A 20,777-nucleotide genomic window follows, 5' to 3' on the forward strand; every position below is an offset into this window, starting at 1 on the left:
AATTTGCTGCTGCTCATAAGTCTTCTTTTTTGCTGTAATAAGTGTATTCTTCATACTGAAGTTCTGGATCCTTGCATGAAGGATACTGCTGCTGTTTCTCTTTTATGAAATCTCGGTTTTTAGCAAAATAATAATTATCGACGGAACCTTGCAGTCATAATCTATAGCTTGTAATCAAGTCAAAGAAATTTTGAAGCCGACAAAAAAGTATGATCTCCCTATTGTAAAGAAACTGGAAAATACAATGGCGAAGAAATTTACGTAGGAAACCTAGGAAAATCTAATAAAACCAGGTAAAAGCAGGCCACAGAGATTTTAAACTTTGTAGAATTCTTTGATAACATTCTGCCAAGATAGGATTATTCAGAACCTTTTATACATGGGGGTCAAAAATCTGTATACACAACCATGCTGGATGCCAAGTAGCAAAACAAGGTACAGGCTATCCATATAATTACATAATTAACACAAAAGTCGAACATTATTTTGATAGCAAGCTTGAATCCTAGTACATGCAGCTTAGATATATATAGGAATCATCATTTAATTTGTTTATCCTCAGATTTGTTGACTTTGATTGCAGTGAAGGCTTCGCTTCATCTTTCAGACCATTACTGACACACCAATATATATGTATATATATTAAGAGATAGAGAGAATGAGACCTCAAAACAGAAACAGAGCAAAGCCTCCTATAATCCAATTTAGGCTACTTTATGCCTCGACCCAAGCCTTCTCTTTCGAAGCCGCTCTGCAATGATAAAGGCAAGCTCTAGAGATTGAGAAGCATTCAGCCTTGGGTCACAATGGGTGTGGTAACGTGAGCTTAGATCATTATATGTTATAGTTCGTGAGCCTCCTACACATTCTGTTACATTCTGCCCAGTCATCTCTAGATGAACTCCACCAGGGTAGCTTCCTTCTTGATCATGTACATCAAAGAATGCCCTCACCTCAGCCTAGAAGCAAAACAATATGTAATTGTTGTTATTATTTATTTATTTTTTTTACCATAAAGTAAATAGTAAATTCTTCATTTTTATCATCAGTGCAAGAAAACAAAAATATAAATACTTGCCCAAAAAAAAACCCATGGAGTCCTTACTTCACATATTGATGTGACTTTCTACATCCAAGGTAGAGAAAACCAAACCACAGATTAATTAGTGGAGTTACAAAGTAGGCCCAAGTAAGTACATTGACTGAGTTATGTCTACACAAATTACATTATAAAGATGATGTGCCTGTCTTACCTACAATTTCTTTTTGTTTTTAATGTCTAATCTAATAATTGGTAAGCAATCGACTAATTACTTTATGCCAGTAGAATATTTGAACATGTCATCAACAAGGACACTTACAAATGAGATCAGCCAAAAGATTCCCAATCATCAAGGGAGCCAAAGAATTATATAATAAGTAATGAACAGTTTCTTTTGAAAACTATTTTGCATAGGCTCCTTTGTCAGCCTGGAAGATTTCTTTGAATACTGCTATAATATGCAAAATATGATGCATATTTACAGGCTAGAAATGGTAAATACAATCTTTAGCATCTCACCCCCCGCCTAAGTGAAAGATAGAATAAGAAGGGGAAGGGAGGGAAGGTAAGGTTATTCCAATTTTACCAGCAGTAGTATCAGGCAACCAATTTTGTCAGAAAGTAATCCAATCATGAAGAGGAATTCCAAAGTAAATGCAGCCTAAGCAATTTTTTTGACTAGGCCTGCCAGAAATATTCTAAAGAACGCCTTTGTTCCACCTACTATACATTTGTCCTTATCTCTCCAATCAACCTTATCATTAAGCATTTGAGTATATCTTTTATGCCAACCAAATATGCTACATCAATGACAAAAAAAAAAAAAAAAACTGTGAAAATGCTCAAAAAACACACTGGTCAAGGCAGCAAAAGATTATGGTTACAGTTTGAATGATCCACAAGAAATTTCTTTAGTTACTTGATTTGATGACTTATGTAATATACTCGCACAACAATAAATGTAAAACTCAGCAATTAAATTCACATGGCAGATGTAAAAGAGTTAACTGATGACATAAATCATACCCTGATTGCATCGAAAGACCGGGTTTTAAGTCCACAAGGAGCTTTAATGGTATTCCCATGCATAGGGTCACTAACCCAAGTGACAAATTGACCTGCTCTACGGACAGCTCTGATCAGATGAGGAAGCTTCACTCTCATGTTCTCAGCTCCCATTCTTACAATCACTGCTATTCTTCCAAGTTTATTTTTAGGGTTTAGAATATCTATGAGCCTAACAAGCTCATTTGGATCCATTTTGTCACTCACCTGCATCACATTGCAATCTTTTATTAGCTCTCTGATCCTTTGTCATCAGAGCAACATCAAGTTATCATGTACAAAAATAACTTCTTTCATGACTGAACCAAGGTATATAGAAGAATGTAGCAGGTAAAAATTACAATGAAAGAAAAAAGGGGAATTTACAATTCTGCTAGAGAAAGTATAACATACAAAACATGGATTTGTTCAACAAGACAGATAAATAAAGGAAAAACAATCTAGATACCTTGATGCCGAGAGGATTAGAAACTCCTCTCAAAAACTCAACATGGGCACCATCAAGTTGTCGGGTGCGTTCTCCCACCCAAAGCATGTGAGCGGAGCAATCATAGGACAGCCCAGAAGTAGAATCCTCTCTTGTAAGTGCTTGCTCATAAGGCAGAAGCAAGCATTCATGAGATGTCCAGAAATCTGTTGTAGTCATGATTGGGTGGTCTGAAGTGAGTCCAGCAACACCCATGAATCCAAGGGCCTCGTCAACTCGGTGAGCCAGTTCACGGTACCTGTCAAGCCATGGCAAGAACATGCTAATTCCTGAAAATCCTCCTAGACTTAGAAACAGAACTTAAGGTGTAACTCTCTTGAGAACTAAACTAAGTCAACTCATTGAAGAAGTTAATGAAGCCACAAGATTGAGTTAAGAAAAATTTATCTGGAAGTTAGTTCCTAGAAATCAAAGGAATCCATATTCTCCATTTTGGAGAATAATCATTTATTTAATTCTCAGCAAGAAAAGATACTACAGAAGTCACAAAAAGCTAAACAAAGCAAGCTTTTTCTTTGTCACATTTGCTTGGGATTAAAGATGGGAGGCCTGCAATTTTCATTTTATTTCCACCATCTTTTAAAGATAAAAAGAGCACTCAAAAAATGTTACATCTAATAATTATATAGAAATGAGAATTTACAAAAATGCTATCCAAGTATTTTTTTTTTCTTCTGATTCACAGGTCTATTTACAAAAAATAACACAGACATCTGGTAACTATTTCAAAACAATATCTAACTATTTAATGTAAAAATGAACAAGCATAAACACATGGAAGGTGAGATGAAGTCTTCTTAATTGTTTATTCCATTACATGGTTAAAACAATTTAAAAAAATTGTGCGAAACTTTAAATAAACCCAAAACCCAAGAACCAAGCTAAATAGCTAGTATATCTAATTAAACTATTTGAATAAGAAATATACCTATCCCCCTGCTCACTGTGCTCCATGAAATCAAGATTCCAATGGGTGACTCTCTGCATTGCTGCATATCCTCCTGTGGCAAATGCCCTTAAGAGGTTCAAAGTTGAGACTGATTGGCAATAGGCTCTAATCATCCTTTCGGGATCTGGAAGTCTTGATTCTGCATCAAATGCATCACCATTGATATTGTCTCCTCTGTAACTTGGCAGCTTCACTCCATCCTTCTCCTCAAATGGATCTGATCTTGGCTTTGCAAACTGACCCGCCATTCTCCCCACCTAAATAATAATTCCCACAATTTTTTTCAAATTAGTCAATGTCACTACCATCATATAGAATTACGATTCTTAAATCAACATTCACTGAGAAAAACAACAAACAATTATCTCAGCTTTGCAAATTATCCACAATTTAGTACTATAATACTCCATCTGAAAGCCAACTCGTGCAACTTCTCTAGAATCACTTCGTACATAAAAGAAATGCCAATATAACATATGAGAAAAATTCCAGTTTCAGCCTTTTCAAATTCAGTTACTAAATTTTCAAGTTTATGGAGTAATCCAAACTTTCAAGCTCTATGATCACTAATTTTCTTACTTATAACATCTAAACATATCAAAATCCAGCTCAAAAGATATTTCCTAAAAGTCACTATACATCTATGAAAACACCATAAACAAAGAGAAAATTCACTATGATGATGATCCCAAGTTTTTTTTTTTTTAAAAAGCCGACTTATTATTCTTCAATCCACAATTTCAAATCTTTAAACATAAGTTTCAACACACCACCATGCATGTATATTCCCAAAAACTATTAGAAACAGTGACATAGAGAGAAAAGAAGGACCTTGACTACGGGCATTTGGCCACCGAACATGAGAACAACACCCATCTGGAGAAGAAGACGGAAGGTGTCACGAATGTTGTTGGCATTGAACTCCTTGAAGCTCTCAGCACAGTCACCACCTTGAAGCAAAAACGCTTTTCCTTGAGCTGCCTCAGCCAAACGGTCCTCTAAGCTCCTGGCTTCGCCAGCAAACACGATTGGAGGGAATGACTCCAGGGTCTTCAGAACTGAGTCCAGCACTATCTGATCCGGGTATTCTGGCTGCTGAAGAGCCTTCTTGGATTTCCAGCTTTCGAGGCTCCATTGAATGGGAACTGGGGTGCTGCTGCTTGTAGTGATGTCTGTTGATTTGGAGGACTTTGAAGGGTCAGCGGCGTGGATGGCTGAGATGGGTTTGTGGTGGCGGGGCTTGGAGTTGAAGATGGGTGTGAAAGGTTGGTGTGGATAGAGGAGGAGATATTTGGAGGAGAGAGAAGAGGCGGCTATGAATGCCATTTTTGAGAAGCAGAGAGACAGAGTAGATCTTTGAAAGCGGGTGTATATACTATACACTACATATATGCGTGTCAATGACTGAAGAAATCAATCAATATTCAATATTATTATATGGCATACTGTATACAGAGCAGAGTTTTTTTTTTTTTTTTTTTTTTTTTGGGAGGGGGGGGGGGGGATAGATCATAGATTACTATGAATTTTTTTATTTTTTATTTTATATATATATATATATATATATTTATAGAGTTACAACTAAGGTACTTATGGTAAATCACATTACTTGTTTACAATCCTACTAAAAGATTCCAATCGGTTTAAAATTGTTGAGTCGAAATTTTTTTTAAAACATAAACTAACTATTGACTCGGTAATTTTAAAAAGATTGAAGTCTTATAGTGAGATGGTGGACAAGTAATGTGGTCTACCATAAAGATCTTTTAATTTCTCTAACCTATGGTGTTCGCTTCTAACGATTATGCTCTTTATCATCTAATAAAAACAACAGTTGGTCATTGGTGTAGGCAAAGATTGAAGCCTAAATATTTTATTCAATAATTTGAGACTTTACTGGTTGAGTTAATTGGAACTCGCGTATAATAAGCTTAAAAGTTGTGGGAAATGAAATGAAAATAATAATTTTATAATAATATTATTTCCTTCTCTTATTTACCAGTATTAAATTTTTAATGGAGGTGTAATTATAATATCATTTTTTATCTTAAAGGATAGATATTTCTAGACTAGATTTTTTTTTTTTTGAAATAAATTGAGATAAAGTCATAGATTTTCAATCCAAATTAAAGTACGAATCAACCGCTCAATAGTTTTATTTTTTAATTAGTGACTAAATAAAATAAACGAGAGAAATCGCATTCCTTTCGAGCAAAAGAAAGCGGCCCTTCCTAATTCTAAATTTGAAATTATTATTTCTTTATCTTTAGGTGAATTTAAAATTGTTCAAATTGTATTATTTTCAATTATTAACCATGCGTTTCTTTGTTTGGAAGTTTGAGTTGAAGGAAATTGAATGAGTAGGAAGGAATACGTGTTCCTCACTATTGCTTCAAAATCTCAAATTTTCATTGCCAAAAATTAGGAGGAATTAGAGAGAATGAAATGAAATTTAATAAAATTTTTACAAAAACTCTCAAAAAACCCATATATATATTCAGAAATTTATTTTTAAATAAGGATTTAATAGTAATATTATTATAAAATGATTTCATTCATTTTCCTCTATATTACTCCCAAATAAGGTTACTTACATTATGTTCATTTTCTTCTAAAAGAAATACATTATATTCATTTTCATTCATTTATTTTAAAATATTCAAATAAGATTACTTAATTTCATTTCATTCTTTTTCTGCTCTATTCTTTTTACTTACTTAAATACATTTCATTATGTTTCTTTGATAATTGATATTAACTTTTTTTTTTTTTTTTTTTTTATATTTATAAATTTCTATGTTTACTTTATATTAATAGTTTTTTTTTTTAAAAAAAATTCAATCATCTTTGATTTTTACGTTTTCTTTCTTTCTTTTTTCTTTTTTCTTTTTAAAATTTTTTTTATAGGTTTTGTTTATATCAACTTCTTTATTTATTTATTTATTTTTATGTTTTCATTATATAGACCCACAGTTGGGAAACTAATTTCGTATAAAAGATAAAATTTTATCATGTAAGTCAAGTCTTTATGAGATAAAATGGTATGATATATATACAAGTGGCTTTGCTCGGTTTTACTTAAAAAATTTATATTTTACTCCTACAAATTATTAATTAAAAAATAAGGACTTATATTGACCACAGAATCCTACTACAAATTTTTTTTTTCTTCGTATTGATTTCAAAATGTCTCCCCCAAAAATAAAGGATAAAAAAAAAAGAAAAAAAAAAAGGCCAATCGAGCTCACTACATCAAAAATCAAATAGAGCGAAATTTTACAAATAAAACAAAATGCCAAAACCTGGGCAGAGCATTAAACAGCCGAAAACATAAAACAAAGAAGAGGCCCAAGGCTCAATTTCAACTGTTCACCCACTTCACATGTTTACCTTCAGCGGTTCAACCCTTAATCACGTTTTTTTACATATTCTTTGTTGGTTTTTATTTATTTATTTACCTTTTCTTTGATAATAATGTAATGTATTACACATGCATAAATGAAATAATGTTTTTTTTTTTTTTTTCCTTATTAGCATGAACTATTAGAATTGTATTTGGAATTTTGAAAGTAAGGATCAAAGTTTAATAAATTTGAATAAAATTGTTATTAGTTAACATAAAGTTATTTTATATGAATATAAAAAAGTGCGAGATCTTTTAGAAGTTTTTCTTTGTGATTTGCCTTATACAATATTTGGGTGCTTAGGAGCTTGCTTCAATTTTTGCAATAGTAGGGCATGATTGTTTCAAAAAAATTCATATTTATAAATTTCATAATCAATTAATTATTTTTTGAAATAAAGTATATTGTTTCTCTAAAATATATTTTGTCAGTTTAAATAGAAATTTTTCTAACATTAGTAAAACAAATCCAATCAATAGTCAAAAAGCACTTCTAGGACATTTTATTTTTATAAATATGAACTAAGATGATTGAGCTTTGAAGCATTCAACAATGTTGTGGGAAAGTCATATATTCCAATTGATTTCTTTCGATATATTCAAGTTCTCCCCCCTTGGGAATAAAAGGCTCCTCTCTTTAAAATACTTAAATTCAAGATATAAGAAAAGTGTTAGAAAGGGCGGAGTTGTGCTGAAGGTGGGCCCCCCAAAATTCTGAAAATTTTTAAATTATATATATAATTATTTTAATATTTTCAAATTTTAGTCTATAAAAATAAGAGTTGGCCCCCCCAAATATTTGAATTAGTCTAATAATGCTCTTAAAAAAAATAATTGGTCTAATATTTATAGAGATATAACTTTATTTTCGCAATTCTATTTTTTATTGTAAAATGTGCTCTTATATCTATTAAATATTTGATAAAGTTTGGCATCAAACATATTTAAATTTATCTTTTTTAATCCGTTATGTGGCGATTAACAAGTCATCGACTCATTAAAAAAATCTTATCACTAAAACTACACATGAAATATGTCTTTAGTTGACACATAATAGGTTAGAGCAAGATAGTTTTAAATATGTTTGGAAACTAACTTATTTTAATGTCTTTAGTTGCATGTTTTTGAAATTTTCATTCGTTCAATTGAAAGATTTTTTACTTTAATATAAAATTTGATAATTTGTATTTAAAATGAAACTTTTTAAGAATTTCACTATGAATATGGAAAAAATGAATTTTATTTTATAAAGATCGTTATCAAACATAACTTTGATTGAAAATACTTTTTTTTTTTTTTTGGGTGAGTGTATATATATATAACTTATCAAATAAAAAAGCATGTATATATGTGTATATATTATTAAAAAAACGTGTGTGTATATATATATATATATATATATATATATGTATATGAGAGTTGTCTTGATAATATATTAGTGCCGCAACTTGGCTCCCCCAAACAAAAATTCCTGGCTTCGCCCCTGAGTGTTAGCACATATGTTAGTCTAGTCCAGTGGACTTAGGCCCAGTGTATAGTACTTGTACTTCACACATATTGTACTTATATAAGATTTAGTGATACACAAACAGAATATGCATCAATATACAAATTATTCTTAGTCTCTCTCTTTTTATATTCTTAACATAGTTTAACTTCCTCTTGTTAGAAACAAGACTGTTCAATGGACACGCATTCAAAATACTTACTAGACTCAAAAACAAAAATAGAATTGGACACTGTATCATACTAATAGAATATAGAAAGTTTATATTGGATAGTCTTGGCTAATTTGGGGTGAGTTTGGTTCAGCTTTTTGAAAAAGTGCATAATGAAAAAGTGGAGTTTTCAAAAAGTGCATAATGAAAAAGTGCTTTTTCAAAAAGCTGAGTGTTTGGTAAAAGCTGTTAAAAAGTGCTTTTTAAAAAAGCTGATTGTTTGGCTAACACTTATAAAAGTGGTAGTTTGAAAGATAAATTACCAAAAAGGACAATGTATATAAGAGAGTTTATTTCATACTTAAATCAATATTGTGAAATTATTTTTTTTCTTACCAATATTAGCTAATAATAACCTACCACTTAAGATTTATTGTGAAAGTATTGTGATAATTTATACTGATTTTAAATTTTTTTTTTTTGAAAGCATACTGATTTTAATTTGAATGTACTATTATAATTATTTTTTTCAATTTCTAAACAAATTATTTTTTTCTCACCAATATTAACTAATAATAACATACCACTTAAGATTTATTGTGAAAATATTGTAAAAATATTGTAACAATATTTCTCAATTTTAATTTTTTACTCTTTATTTTATGTTTCCCTTATTTTATTTTATTTTTTTATCCATATTTTCTTCTTCTTTTTTCCCTTTTTTTTCTCATCCACACACATACCCTTCATTTTTTTTTTCTTTATTTTCTTTTTTCCTCCCTTTCCCTGCCACTTCCTCCACACACGTGCCCCTACCTTTTTTTTTCTTTATTTCCTTACTTTTCCTTTCCACTTTACACTCCACACCACTCCAGAATGTTCCACTTTGTTCAAACCCCTCTCTCATTCCTCAAGCCAGCTCAACGTTCTCTGCATCTCTTTTTTTTTTTTTTTGACACTTCGAAGCTAATGATGATGATGAAGAAGATGAAGATGATGATGATGATGAAGTCTCTGCATCTCTGCATCTCTTTTTTCGTCCTTTTTCTTTATTTCCTTATTTTGTCTTTCCTTCTTTATTCTTTTTTTTTTCACACTCCAGAGAAGAAGAAGATGATGATGATGATGATGAAGATGAAGATGATTGAAACATAAGGATTTTGGGATTTTGGGTTTTTTTTTCTATGGATTTTGGATTGATTTTGAGTTGGGTTTGGGATGGGTTTTCCAATGGGATTTGAGTTGATTTTAAGTTGTTTTTGTGTTGATTTTGAGTTATTTTTGGTTTGATTTTGTTGATTCTGTGTTCGGAATATGAAAGGTTGAAATGGGTTTTGTTGATTGTGGGGATAGACCGGTGCAGAGGAAGACGAAGAGGAAGAACTAAGTGATGGGTATTTCGGTATTTTTAATATTGCAACGGTAATAATGCAAAACGTGCTATGCGCGTTTTGATTTATGGACCCCTGAGGGTCCATAAATCTTCCGCGTTTTCTCTTCAGTTTTTATAAAAGTTCAAAACGCAGCTTTTATAAAAAAGCTGCGTTTTGAGCTTACCAAACGCGCAAGTTGGTTAAGCTTTTTTGAAAACGCCCTTTTTGGGCTCAAAAAGTGGAACCAAACGGGCTATTGGTCTCAACAGCGTTCTAGATGATCGACAACGACAAATTCCCCTTCCAAGGAATAATTTGCATCAAAAGAAGTCCTCTCTTGCATCATGTTGAAGATTTCGTCTAGCAAGTTCTTCATCGCATTTGGATCAAATTTATCTACATAGTTTTCACTTTTCAACCTTCAAATCTTTCATTTCTATGAGTCTTCAAAGTCAAAGAAGATATCGGAATCCAATTGCTTTCTAGCAGTCTTAGGATCATACCATGGTTCAGGAAAGCCATAATAAGGGAAGTCTCCTCTTTCCTTAATAACTTTCTATTGAGGGTCAAGGTGCATGACTTCATTGGTACAACAAAGTCATAACGAAACCTATTGGTCTTAGCTGAGGCTCAATCTCTAGCTCTTTGCTCTTTTTTCGAGAGGTTTTCATGTGGCCTTATGATCCAATTCTAAAAGGAGGGGCTATCAATGGATAATTAGGAAATTCTAAGACCCATTGATCCTTCTTTCCCAAGCCCATTTTCAAGAAAGTAATGCATTATCTTCATCATTCATGGTGGCCACACAACACAAGTGTTATTGTAGGGGATCATAATACATCCTCTTGAAAAGTGTTCATCCAAGCTCATTCCAAAAGGCTTTATCAATCCTTTCCATCCCAAAGTCCTTACCTTCTCTTTCATTCATTCACGTGAACTTTAGGCTCTTTTCAAAGAGCTCAATTACTCATGATTAAGCTACTAAATCCAAGAATAGTGCATTCTTTGAAAGAAAGCATGTCTATTCTAGATTTAGCACTTGATTAAAATTTTCAACATAACCAACTCTTTGGACCTTTTCTACCTAGGTCTTTCAAAGTTGCCAAACTTCCTCTCTCTTTGAGACCTCTAGGTGGCCATAAACGGAAGAGTAAGATAGATCTTCATATGAATTAGATTGTTGTTTCTTTCTAGAATGTTTTCCTGTAACCTTGTTTTCCAACCCAAAGTTAGTCCACCACTTAGAACCCATTCTTTGAACTTCAAAGCATTCTTCAAATTCCCAAATTTTGAAAATCTTGCCAATGCTAATTTCTATTTTAGCCTCAACTAGGAAACACAAAGAAGGCTTGAGTTCCATGGCAATATTTTTATCATTATGAAACTATAAATGGGTTGCTTAATTCTGTATAGTTCCAACGCAAGAGTTTCATGTTGACTAAGTTGTGAGACAATTTTCCTAAATCTCTCATTGTGAGATGAACCAATAAAGTGACTTTAAGTCTAAGATGTAAGTGTCCTCCAATCAATCTATAACTTGTCATTCATCTTCCTTAAGTAAATCACTACCCAATAATACATCCTCTAGGACCCTCATTGAAGTCGTGGCATCTCTTGATTCTTTTCACTTCTTCCAGCATATCAATTCTTCATTTTTGTTTATTTCTATTTCCAACATCACAATAACATGGATACATATTGTTGAGGTTCAAATGTAATAAGGAGTTAGGCCCTTAAAAAAAGGGAGAGGCCCAACCCGTGGAGATAGGAAAAAAGGGCTTGGTCCTTAGAAATGATGAAAAGGGGGAGCCCTGCCCATGGAAAGAAAATAATAAGCTTTGGGCCTTAGGTAAAAAAGGAGGACCGAAGAAAGCTTGGGCTAGGGACTTAAGTAAAGGGTGACATCCAAGGAAGCCCAAAAAGGGAGCAAGCGGGAGCTGGGCTAGAATTGCACAGGATCTACCAACCCCCAGGGGAGGGATCCTCGAGAAAAGATTGGCAAAGGGGATCCCTGACATGGATAGCTCAGAATGGCATGCTCATGATAAAAGGAGGGCACGAAAGACAAAGGGTGTCCTATTGAAATTAGATGCCCACGACCAAGGAAAGAATGATGGGGACAATTGGTGATTTCGAGACCAGCATCTAATGAAGGAACCTAGGATCTCGAGCAAAGAAGAAAAGGTGAACTAAGAAGGAAGGTGGTCAGGAGCCTTTCCGGCTACACAATCAGCAGGAAGGGATCTGCCCCATTTTGAGAAAAGAAACAAGTCATGAGAGGTCAACATCAAAGCCTCAGATTTTTGAGATGTCTTTTTTAAGGCCTTGGGGGAAAAAAAAAGAAGAAACCTTAACCTTGGAGAAGCATTCGGACAGAGAAGGGATCTCCCATAAAAGGAAGTCAACAAGGGAGCTTTAGGTTATCAAAACCCAGAAAAATGAAATAAGAAGATAAATGGTAAAGGAGTAGCCACCAAAGTTTTCAGACGTAACATTAGTTCTAGCACCCAGAAGACAAAAGGGAGGAATTGTTGGTGTCAAGAAGCATTCAAGTGGCATTATAAAAGGGGCAAAGCACCAACCAAGAAGGGCATTTTCAACAAGAAACAGTCACCATACTAGAAAGAGAGCTGTGAGTTGAAAATAGAGTGAAGAGTGAGGTACTGTAAGGGATCCTAAAGTAAATACTTAAAGATATATTTGGATTCAAAGGGATTCAAATTTCACAAGTCTTGGAATCCCAAAGAGAGCTATTTGTACTCAAATACTTGATGGTCTTGATATGATGAAGCATAACCTCACTCTATTTTGAGTATCCTTGACTTTTTTTTTTTTTTTTCCTACTTGCACTCTTTTAGCTCATTTGCTATTCCTCACTTATTCAATCAACCAATATATATATATATATATATATATATGTTTGAGTATATTTGTGTTGTAGAGTTCATGTCTTGTGCAAAGATTGGTTCGTAAAATGGCCCAACAAAGCCGCAGTGAGTCAAGCTTAGTCCACTAACCATCAACACCATCCTTTGGAGGCCCAAGATCACCCTAGACCATTGGGCCTGGGCACTGTCCCAAGCAGGAACCCACGCATATCTTGCTCAATGTTCTGATTTTTCACCTGATTTAGTGACCTTATGTTCCGAGGCATGTATTCTTTCCTATTGTAGTTCGTTAGTTTCCACAACTAGTCTGTGTCCAGCTTCGGGGTGCTCTTCATTTCTGTTACTTGTTTAAGAGTCTTTCTTGTATTCAAACTCGCTACTATTGAATCAGCCTACTTCTCTTTCCACAAATCTCTCCATCATTGCCAAGCCTATTAGGTACCGCTGTAAGCTTGAATATTGAGGTAGCGAGGCTGAGGTCCCAAAAAGACCAACTACCTGATTATAATACAAACTGAATGGCCATAGTCCATAGACTCCATACCACCTTAAGCAGTCAGTTAGACCTACTTTCTTGAAAATATGATGGAATAAAGAGAGTCATGCAACAGTAACTGGGCTATAGCTAGAACTAGAATTTCCACTGGATGAAACTTGAAACTTGAAAGTACAAAATTTAGGAAGAGTAAGAGAGGATCAGCTTGATGTTTTGAAGTATTATTTACTAATTTTACAATGATGAATGGAAAAACCCCTGCTAGACATTGCGATATTCACCTTCTGTCCCAAATTGTTAGATTGAACATAACAAGCGGAAAGACAAAATTGAAAACAAATTAAAGTTAAAAGGATTAAAAAATTGTTGGATTGAACGTAACAGGCGGAAAGACAAAATTGAAAACAAATTAAAGTTAAAAGGATTAAAAAATTGTTGGATTGAACGTAACAAGCGGAAAGACAAAATTGAAAACAAATTAAAGTTAGAAGGATTAGAAAATTGTTGGATTGAACATAACAAGCGAAAAGACATAATTGAAAAAAAATTACAGTTAAAAGGATTGAAATAAATATATAAATAAAACATATAAGACTGAATTGAAAACAATATATAATTTATTCAATTTTTAAAATTGTTGGGCCGGCCTGAAATGGAACCCATTTGATTCAATTCGTCAGTGTCAACCAGCAATCCTAATGTGTATTTGTGAACTTTGAAAAAGCCTAATGCGTATTTATGAACACTTCATAATCAACACTCTCCCACAGAGAACAGAGAACTCAACATTGGTCACAACTATATTTTCATCTACCATTTAAACATGGGCATTGGTGTCCTAATTCTAGATGTCCTAATTCTAGATATCATAGTTGTCAAAACGTGAATTGTATCGTGAATCAATTATTTATTTATTTTTTTTGTATCGTGTATAATATCATAAGATATAAAAATACCTAATTAAATTTGTAAAAAAAAATTATAGATATACACTGGTTGTTATACATAACGTCTCCCAACATTTAAATGCAACGAAAATTACAAACCTACGCTTCCGGTTTCTGCATAAATAATCAATTTACTAGGCAGGATAACAATAGCAGCAACTAATTTTTTATACCCTTCCTCCAATTTCTCTTAAACTCTATGCAAACTCACCATATTCTGTGAGTTCCAAAACCAGGTCATATCACATCCTTAATTTCATGTAATGGGATATGAGCAGCAAGAAATAGCTAGCCAAACCAAACAAGCTAGCAGTAGCAAAACCTGCAATGGAAGCTTCCCTGGGAAATTCCAAACAGTAATATATATATATAACATAGGAAGCATAGCAGGCGCAAACATTAAATCTATACTGTTTTCAATGAACTGAACAAAATCCTCAAATCTCAAACAATTAACCACATCAGCCTAAGTAGCACAAATCTCTCTTACATCTATCCAACATTATCCATGAGATGACATATGGAAGCATATCTGTCTCAAACAAAGATGAATTTTCAGAAGTATGGACTGTAACGCATTGGCATTCTGAATCTTGGAACCTTCCTGCATCATAAATATTTTTGATGATTTACTCAAAAGATTTCAGGGAGTGCAGTCAAATACCAAATCTAGGAAAACATAGGGAGCTGGAGAAAACGACCAAGAGGAGGCAATCGTCAAGAAGCATACCCATATCCATAAGGGGAGAATACAAAGGGAGCAGGTATAAAGGGGCTTCTGGATCGCATATTGGGGTTGGGTCGACGAGCACGATGTGGTTTCATCCCAGGTACATTGGTCCGTTTAGCAGTCACCTGCAAACACATTAAAAAGGTTCACATGGTTGAAAAAATAAATAGAGTATGGAACTTGCACCTGTAAAGGTTAAAAATCAAACACAAATCAGAACTGAAGCTCCAAAATCAGAATAATAATAACAGAGACCCTAAGGTAGTGCACCACCCATTTGTGTATAATGGTGATATTTTGTTGTAATTTAGACCGTTCATTAGGATAAGCATCTCTTTACTAGAAAAATAGTTATTTTTATTTTTCTAGAAAAATAACTTTTGAGTGAAAATTATCCTAATCCTTATTTGTACTTAAGAAATTTAACAGAAAAAGAGTTATTTTTTGATGGGGCAGATGGAAAACTGCTGCTTTCACCTTTAATTGACGTCCATGTAGTTGAGATTCATTCAGCTGGAGAGCCAATTCAACAGCCTCTACTTCAAGGAACTCCACATAAGCATAACCCTTTGGTTGGCCATACTTGTCAGTCCGAATAGTGACTCTGTTCACTGTACCACATGTCTGGAAATGCTGTTGTACTTCTTCAGGAGTACATGAATAATCCACCTGCAAACCCAGTTTGAGCCCAAAAGAACAATTTTGAAAAAGAACCAAGCAAAGAAAACAGAACAATCAAATAATAAGCCTAATAGATCAATTTAGTGTTACAACTTACCTACAAGACAAACAGTGAAAACCACCTGTTACTAGTACAACCAACTACTTAACTCATTTGAGCAGAAAAACTACTTTAACTCTCCATTACATCAGATAAACTTCCTCCTCTCACAAGAATGGGTGGAGGATGAGATTGTGGATTCAAAACCCAGTTTTGTGCACGTGACTAACTAATAATAATAATAATAAAGATGCATTAATCTGATTCAGAAAATGTCCAATTCTGATGGGGTTTGAGAGATACCCTGTCCAATTCCCACCATCCCCCTCCCCTATTTGTCTAGAAAAAAGCTAAGAGAATAAAATAAAATTTACAATTCTGGCTTACAGGGTTCATGCAGCCAGAGTGGTCTGGCTCTCAAATTGAGGTAACAAGCATGTTCTTTACCAGCGTTACTTTTAAAATAAGACGTAAATGGTTATAATTAAGCCTCAATCCCACCCCTCCATCGATGTCCTTAGCACTTTTTGCTTGATTCACTTGGATGAGTTTCCCACACCAATTTTCTATGAAATTGATTTAGGCTGAAAATTAGACATAGCATATGTATAAAACAAACAACATACATTGTCACCAAATAGGCCGTTCTTAGGAAACCTTAGATTTTCCACCAAAATATAAAAGATAGACAAAGATAGCTACTACCATATCAAAGGAAGAAAAGCAAAATTGGGGAATCTTGATCACAATTAACATTTAATGTTTTGGGTTAATTGAACATTTTACCTAAATATTTAAAGCTACAATGGGCCTAAAGTTTCTCATAGAATTTCTGATAACAGTTACGTCAGATGATGACGAACAAAATCTAATATAGAATTCCCATGCCAAAACTACATGCACATGATTTGTAAGGTCTCTGGACAAAACTTTAATGTAAACATTTGTTCCCTCAAAAAAGCATGTAAAATCTAAAAGTATTTTGAGCCAAAAATTAATACAACTTTGAAGGTTCAAGCCTCAAGGTCCTTGACACCAAGATAATGTGCTCAAAATAATGCCAAAATATATAAGCTAACTGCCCATGGAACTTCTAGAAATCAACAGGATAATTATTGACTGTTTGACATATATTAACTTTTTTTTGCTTTCATGTTTGATATATATCAACTTTTTTTTTTGATAGGTTGTTTGATATATATCAACTTGTTTGGTTATTTTAGTGATCTTCTTTTCAGTAGTAAAAAGAAAAGCAAATAATAAAATTGGAAAGATATAGAGATCCCCATTCCAAGTGAGGGGGAAAAAAAAGGAGATCCAAGACCCCTCACCATCGATAGCAAAACACTTAAACATTCCTCGAGCAATATTCACCACCAAAAGCAGCAGCTGGCTTTGCAAATAAGACAGATATACCCAAGCCTACTCCTTAATCTTCAAGGCACATTACACCTCACAGCTGCTTGAGTCTGGGTTAGGAATCTTGAACAATATCTGTTCCTCTGACCATCCCAGCCCAAGTAGCAGTGTTTACAGCAACAAAAGTGATTATAATCCAGTGCTTTTTTAAAAAAAAAAAAAAAAAATATTTATCTCCTCCTTTCCAAATGGCAATTGGTGAGATGCTTCTTTCACATTGTTTTTTTTTTCTTCTCTTTCCCTCCTTTTCATTACTTTTATCTTCTCAAATTTTACTTTCGGGAACCTTCAATTTTTTATTTTTTTTTTCATAAAAATTTTAACAACACTCATTATTGTTTTTTTCTCCTGCATTCCTATATTTCTTTTTTGTTCTCATTCTTTTTTCCCCCCTTTTCTCTTTCTGTTGAATTTCATTAATTATTTTCTTTTCCTAGCCCAGCTGTATTTCATCAGAAATACTTCGAACCCCAGCACCAGTTAATCAGAAAACTTGAAGAATGAAGCCTGACCTGCGATTTTAGTCAAACACAAAGTCAAAGCAAGATACTGAAACTTAGAAAATCCTAAGCGCACGTTCACACGCATATCTCAACTCAGAATAATCAACAAGAACATGAAAAATCATGCCCATCTAGTCAAATGGATTAAGTTCACTAAATATAGTGCGATTTCAGAACTCTTCAAGGATCGGAGTAGCTAAATAACTCTAAATTGATGGTTTTCTTAGCAGCCAAATACAACTGCACAAGCATGGAAAACACAAACAACATGAGAAGGCCAGTCTAGGATCTCAATCAAACTCACAAGATGACCATAATAACCAAAACAAAAAGGAACAATTACAAGAAACTCCAGGGTTGAAGCGCAAGTCCTTTCTTGAGGGGACAACAACCAATGGATAAGTTGTTATCCAAGTTGAGGGAATGAAAAAAGGTAGAGGAAGACCAAAAATCACATTGGTAGAAGTAATAAAAAAGACACGTCAATTAAGTGAGTAACGGAGAATACGACTTTAGATAGAGAAAAATGGAGGCAAAGAGTACATATGGCCAACCCTAACTAATATATTAAGGATCCATAGATGACTAAAAAATTTTGGGACTAAGGTTTTGTTTGTTTTTGTTGTTGTTAATAAGTTGTGATCCAATAGCAAGAATCATTGGAACCAAAACCAGACATTTAAGAAAGGATTACTAACGCTGTTCAGATTCTGTACATCTAAAACAATTGACGAATTCGCTAATCCCCTATGGCATTTAAAAATTTTCAAAATATTGTTCAATTTTACCGTTTCAATCCAACATTTTAGGGCCTGTTTGATACCTGTTAATAGGAACAGTAAGAGGGATGAAGAGGGGAAGGGAAAGGGAAAGGAGTGCATCTATTCCTCCTATTGTTTGGTTGAAAAGGGGAGGATTGGAAGGAGAGACATAACCTTGTAGTCAAAATGTCAATTATGTTGGGCATGATAACAAATAGAGCATGTTTCTGGTTTTTGTTTCCAGTTAAGGACAAACAGAACCACTGAAAACATGTTTTATTTTTCTTCTTGCTCTCTATAACAATTTTCAAAATTTGATTTCTAAACGCATATACAAATAGGCCTTACTCTCCTTTTACCATGTTTATATGGAAGTTGAATGTTAAAGTAGAATCAAGAATAAAACATTTAGATATTATTCCCTTACTCTTATAAACTTACTCAAGCACAATTCCATGCAAAGTGTAAGCATGTAGTGCACAACCTATTACAAAATAAGAGTACCAGCATATTCCGAAAAGGTTAATCTAGCTGCATTCGGTGTTTGAGCAGGAACTCTACCTGGCTTTAAATTTAAATTATTACCTACGTCAAACTTTGAAAAACTTCCATTTTAGTTCCAGCAATATACTTTCTTAATGTATAGTCCTATTTTTTATTAACTTAAATTTTCTAATATGAAGAATAGTTTTTCTTTTCAGGATTCCATTTTTATGCTACTTGGAAGGAACTCAATGCTACAAAGCCAAACAACACATCATATAATAAAAAGGGTACTTACATTGCCAACAAACACTGATCGAGAATCCACTTCCTCTCGATTTGCCTGTGATGCAGCTGCACTAGCAGGATCTAATTGCACAAGGATATATTAAAAAACATATATTTTTTTTTATTAAAAAAAAAGGGGAGGAGGAAGAACAAAAAAAGCAAGAAACGTACAGAGATATGTGTGAATGTAGTCATCATCATCATTAATATAAAGTGATACACCCATCCATGTACACCAATGAACTCAATGCCTCTATCTCAACTGGCATTTTCTCCCCTTATAAGTTATAGCCTTATAGGTGGAGGGATGCATGTGTAACTTACCATTAAAACTAAATAGCCATCCTTTTTTTTTTCCTCTCTAAAATGAGGTGTTAAACTTCTTAAGCTTATCCACAAAATATTTTTTTTCATTAAACACAAAAAAATTCCCCTAACATTATGACCAAATACACTACACTTTTACGGGGTTTAGCAGATGTAATTGCAGCAACATATCGCTCAAGCAAAAGGCACTCGCCATAGCACATCTCTTAAAGGTGTTGCTCTATATATTTCATTTTTTGGATAAAAGAATTAGCTCAGATAATGAAAATTGATAAAAATAAGGATTTTGGGACTCCAAAAGGCTATCATCCTCAGAACCCATGATTCAAATTGAAACCATTACACCAATCTGAGGTATATGCTCCGACCCATATAATGATACTACTTCAATCTTTAACATTTTTCTTATATTTGTAATAAATTTCAGTAAAAATTATAATCTGTGACATTGTGAAATTAAACCCAAAAAAAAAAAAAAAAAAAAAATACAAACGAAGAGAAAACCTTGAGCAGAACCCATCTGGGATTCGACCTTGGCTTGCATCTCACGCAGTGCAGCCGCTTCATCCTCCATTTCCTTCAACCGTTTCTTCATGTCATCCACATCCACTCCCTCCTGCTTTTACCATTTTTTTTTTTGTTTTCACAATTAGGGTTTCGATTTAAAAAAAAAAAAAAAAAAAAAATTGAAGCTAAAGGGTATGAATGAATCGAATAAAAGAAAAGGAAAGAAAAGCATTACCGCTTCATTGGTGTTGTTGGTGTTTTCTGTGTTAACCATGTCTAGATCCTCGTACTCCTCCATATCTCTCTCTCTCTCTCTCTCTCTCTCTCAAAAATGGGAAAAAAATAGAGAGTATACTCGCAGGGCTCTTCCAAATCTTATACTGCTTGCTTGACACTTGCATGCCACGTGCCAAGTATGCTTCCCGGTCTTAAACTCTTAATGATGAAATAGACTCTCTATTTCAAATGAAAATGAGAGGATCTTGTTCCACCAATCCCACTCATACATTTGAGACACAATTTTTACATGCTATCAAATCCTTGATATGTGCTGTTGGTGTTGCTTCCCATTCTAATTTCTTTCAAATTCTTTCACATGTGCAATGTTTTTTTTTTTTTTTTTTTTTAATAAGTAAAATTGGGCTTATTTGGTAAAAGAGTTTGAGTAGTGTTGTTTGTAATTTTTTGAAATAGGCGGATGTAAAAATATGTAGAAATGTGTGTAATATTG

General features: G+C 33.5%; 2 protein-coding genes across 3 annotated transcripts; both read right to left on the reverse strand.

Annotated features, from left to right (window-relative positions):
* Nucleotides 1-311: 311 nt before the first annotated feature.
* LOC126705412 (phospho-2-dehydro-3-deoxyheptonate aldolase 2, chloroplastic-like) lies at nucleotides 312-4,943 on the reverse strand. Its single transcript, XM_050404414.1, has 5 exons — nucleotides 4,375-4,943; nucleotides 3,523-3,800; nucleotides 2,556-2,832; nucleotides 2,069-2,314; nucleotides 312-959 (listed from the first exon to the last, which is right to left on the reverse strand). The coding sequence occupies exons 1-5, from the start codon at nucleotides 4,867-4,869 to the stop codon at nucleotides 705-707; spliced, it is 1,551 nt and encodes a 516-aa protein (XP_050260371.1). The 5' UTR covers nucleotides 4,870-4,943; the 3' UTR covers nucleotides 312-704.
* A 9,754-nt stretch (nucleotides 4,944-14,697) lies between these two features.
* LOC126704566 (polyadenylate-binding protein 2-like) lies at nucleotides 14,698-20,454 on the reverse strand. 2 transcript variants are annotated; one of them, XM_050403561.1, is made up of 6 exons: nucleotides 20,283-20,454; nucleotides 20,045-20,156; nucleotides 19,224-19,294; nucleotides 15,516-15,707; nucleotides 15,039-15,163; nucleotides 14,698-14,912 (listed from the first exon to the last, which is right to left on the reverse strand). In XM_050403561.1, the coding sequence occupies exons 1-6, from the start codon at nucleotides 20,343-20,345 to the stop codon at nucleotides 14,864-14,866; spliced, it is 612 nt and encodes a 203-aa protein (XP_050259518.1). In that variant the 5' UTR covers nucleotides 20,346-20,454; the 3' UTR covers nucleotides 14,698-14,863. The 2 variants fall into 2 exon arrangements, with proteins under 2 accessions (XP_050259518.1, XP_050259519.1); XM_050403562.1 differs by lacking the exons at nucleotides 19,224-19,294; nucleotides 20,045-20,156; nucleotides 20,283-20,454 and adding an exon at nucleotides 17,091-17,304.
* Nucleotides 20,455-20,777: the final 323 nt, after the last annotated feature.

This window comes from Quercus robur, chromosome 11, assembly GCF_932294415.1.
Source record: "Quercus robur chromosome 11, dhQueRobu3.1, whole genome shotgun sequence".
Classification (NCBI taxonomy): Eukaryota; Viridiplantae; Streptophyta; class Magnoliopsida; order Fagales; family Fagaceae; genus Quercus; species Quercus robur.

Bases quoted from the DNA above. Each gene is read 5' to 3' on its own strand.
- LOC126705412 (XM_050404414.1), bottom strand. From the start codon at position 4,869: ATGGCATTCATAGCCGCCTCTTCTCTCTCCTCCAAATATCTCCTCCTC. The intron at 2,833-3,522 runs GTATATTTCTTA...ATGGCTTGACAG, and splicing joins CACAGTGAGCAGGGGGATAG to GTACCGTGAACTGGCTCACC. The intron at 2,315-2,555 runs GTATCTAGATTG...AATGTGATGCAG, and splicing joins CTAATCCTCTCGGCATCAAG to GTGAGTGACAAAATGGATCC.
- LOC126704566 (XM_050403561.1), bottom strand. From the start codon at position 20,345: ATGGAGGAGTACGAGGATCTAGACATGGTTAACACAGAAAACACCAAC. The intron at 15,708-19,223 runs GTAAGTACCCTT...CTGGGTTTGCAG, and splicing joins GATCAGTGTTTGTTGGCAAT to GTGGATTATTCATGTACTCC. The intron at 15,164-15,515 runs GTGAAAGCAGCA...ATGTGTTTGCAG, and splicing joins TACATGGACGTCAATTAAAG to GTGACTGCTAAACGGACCAA.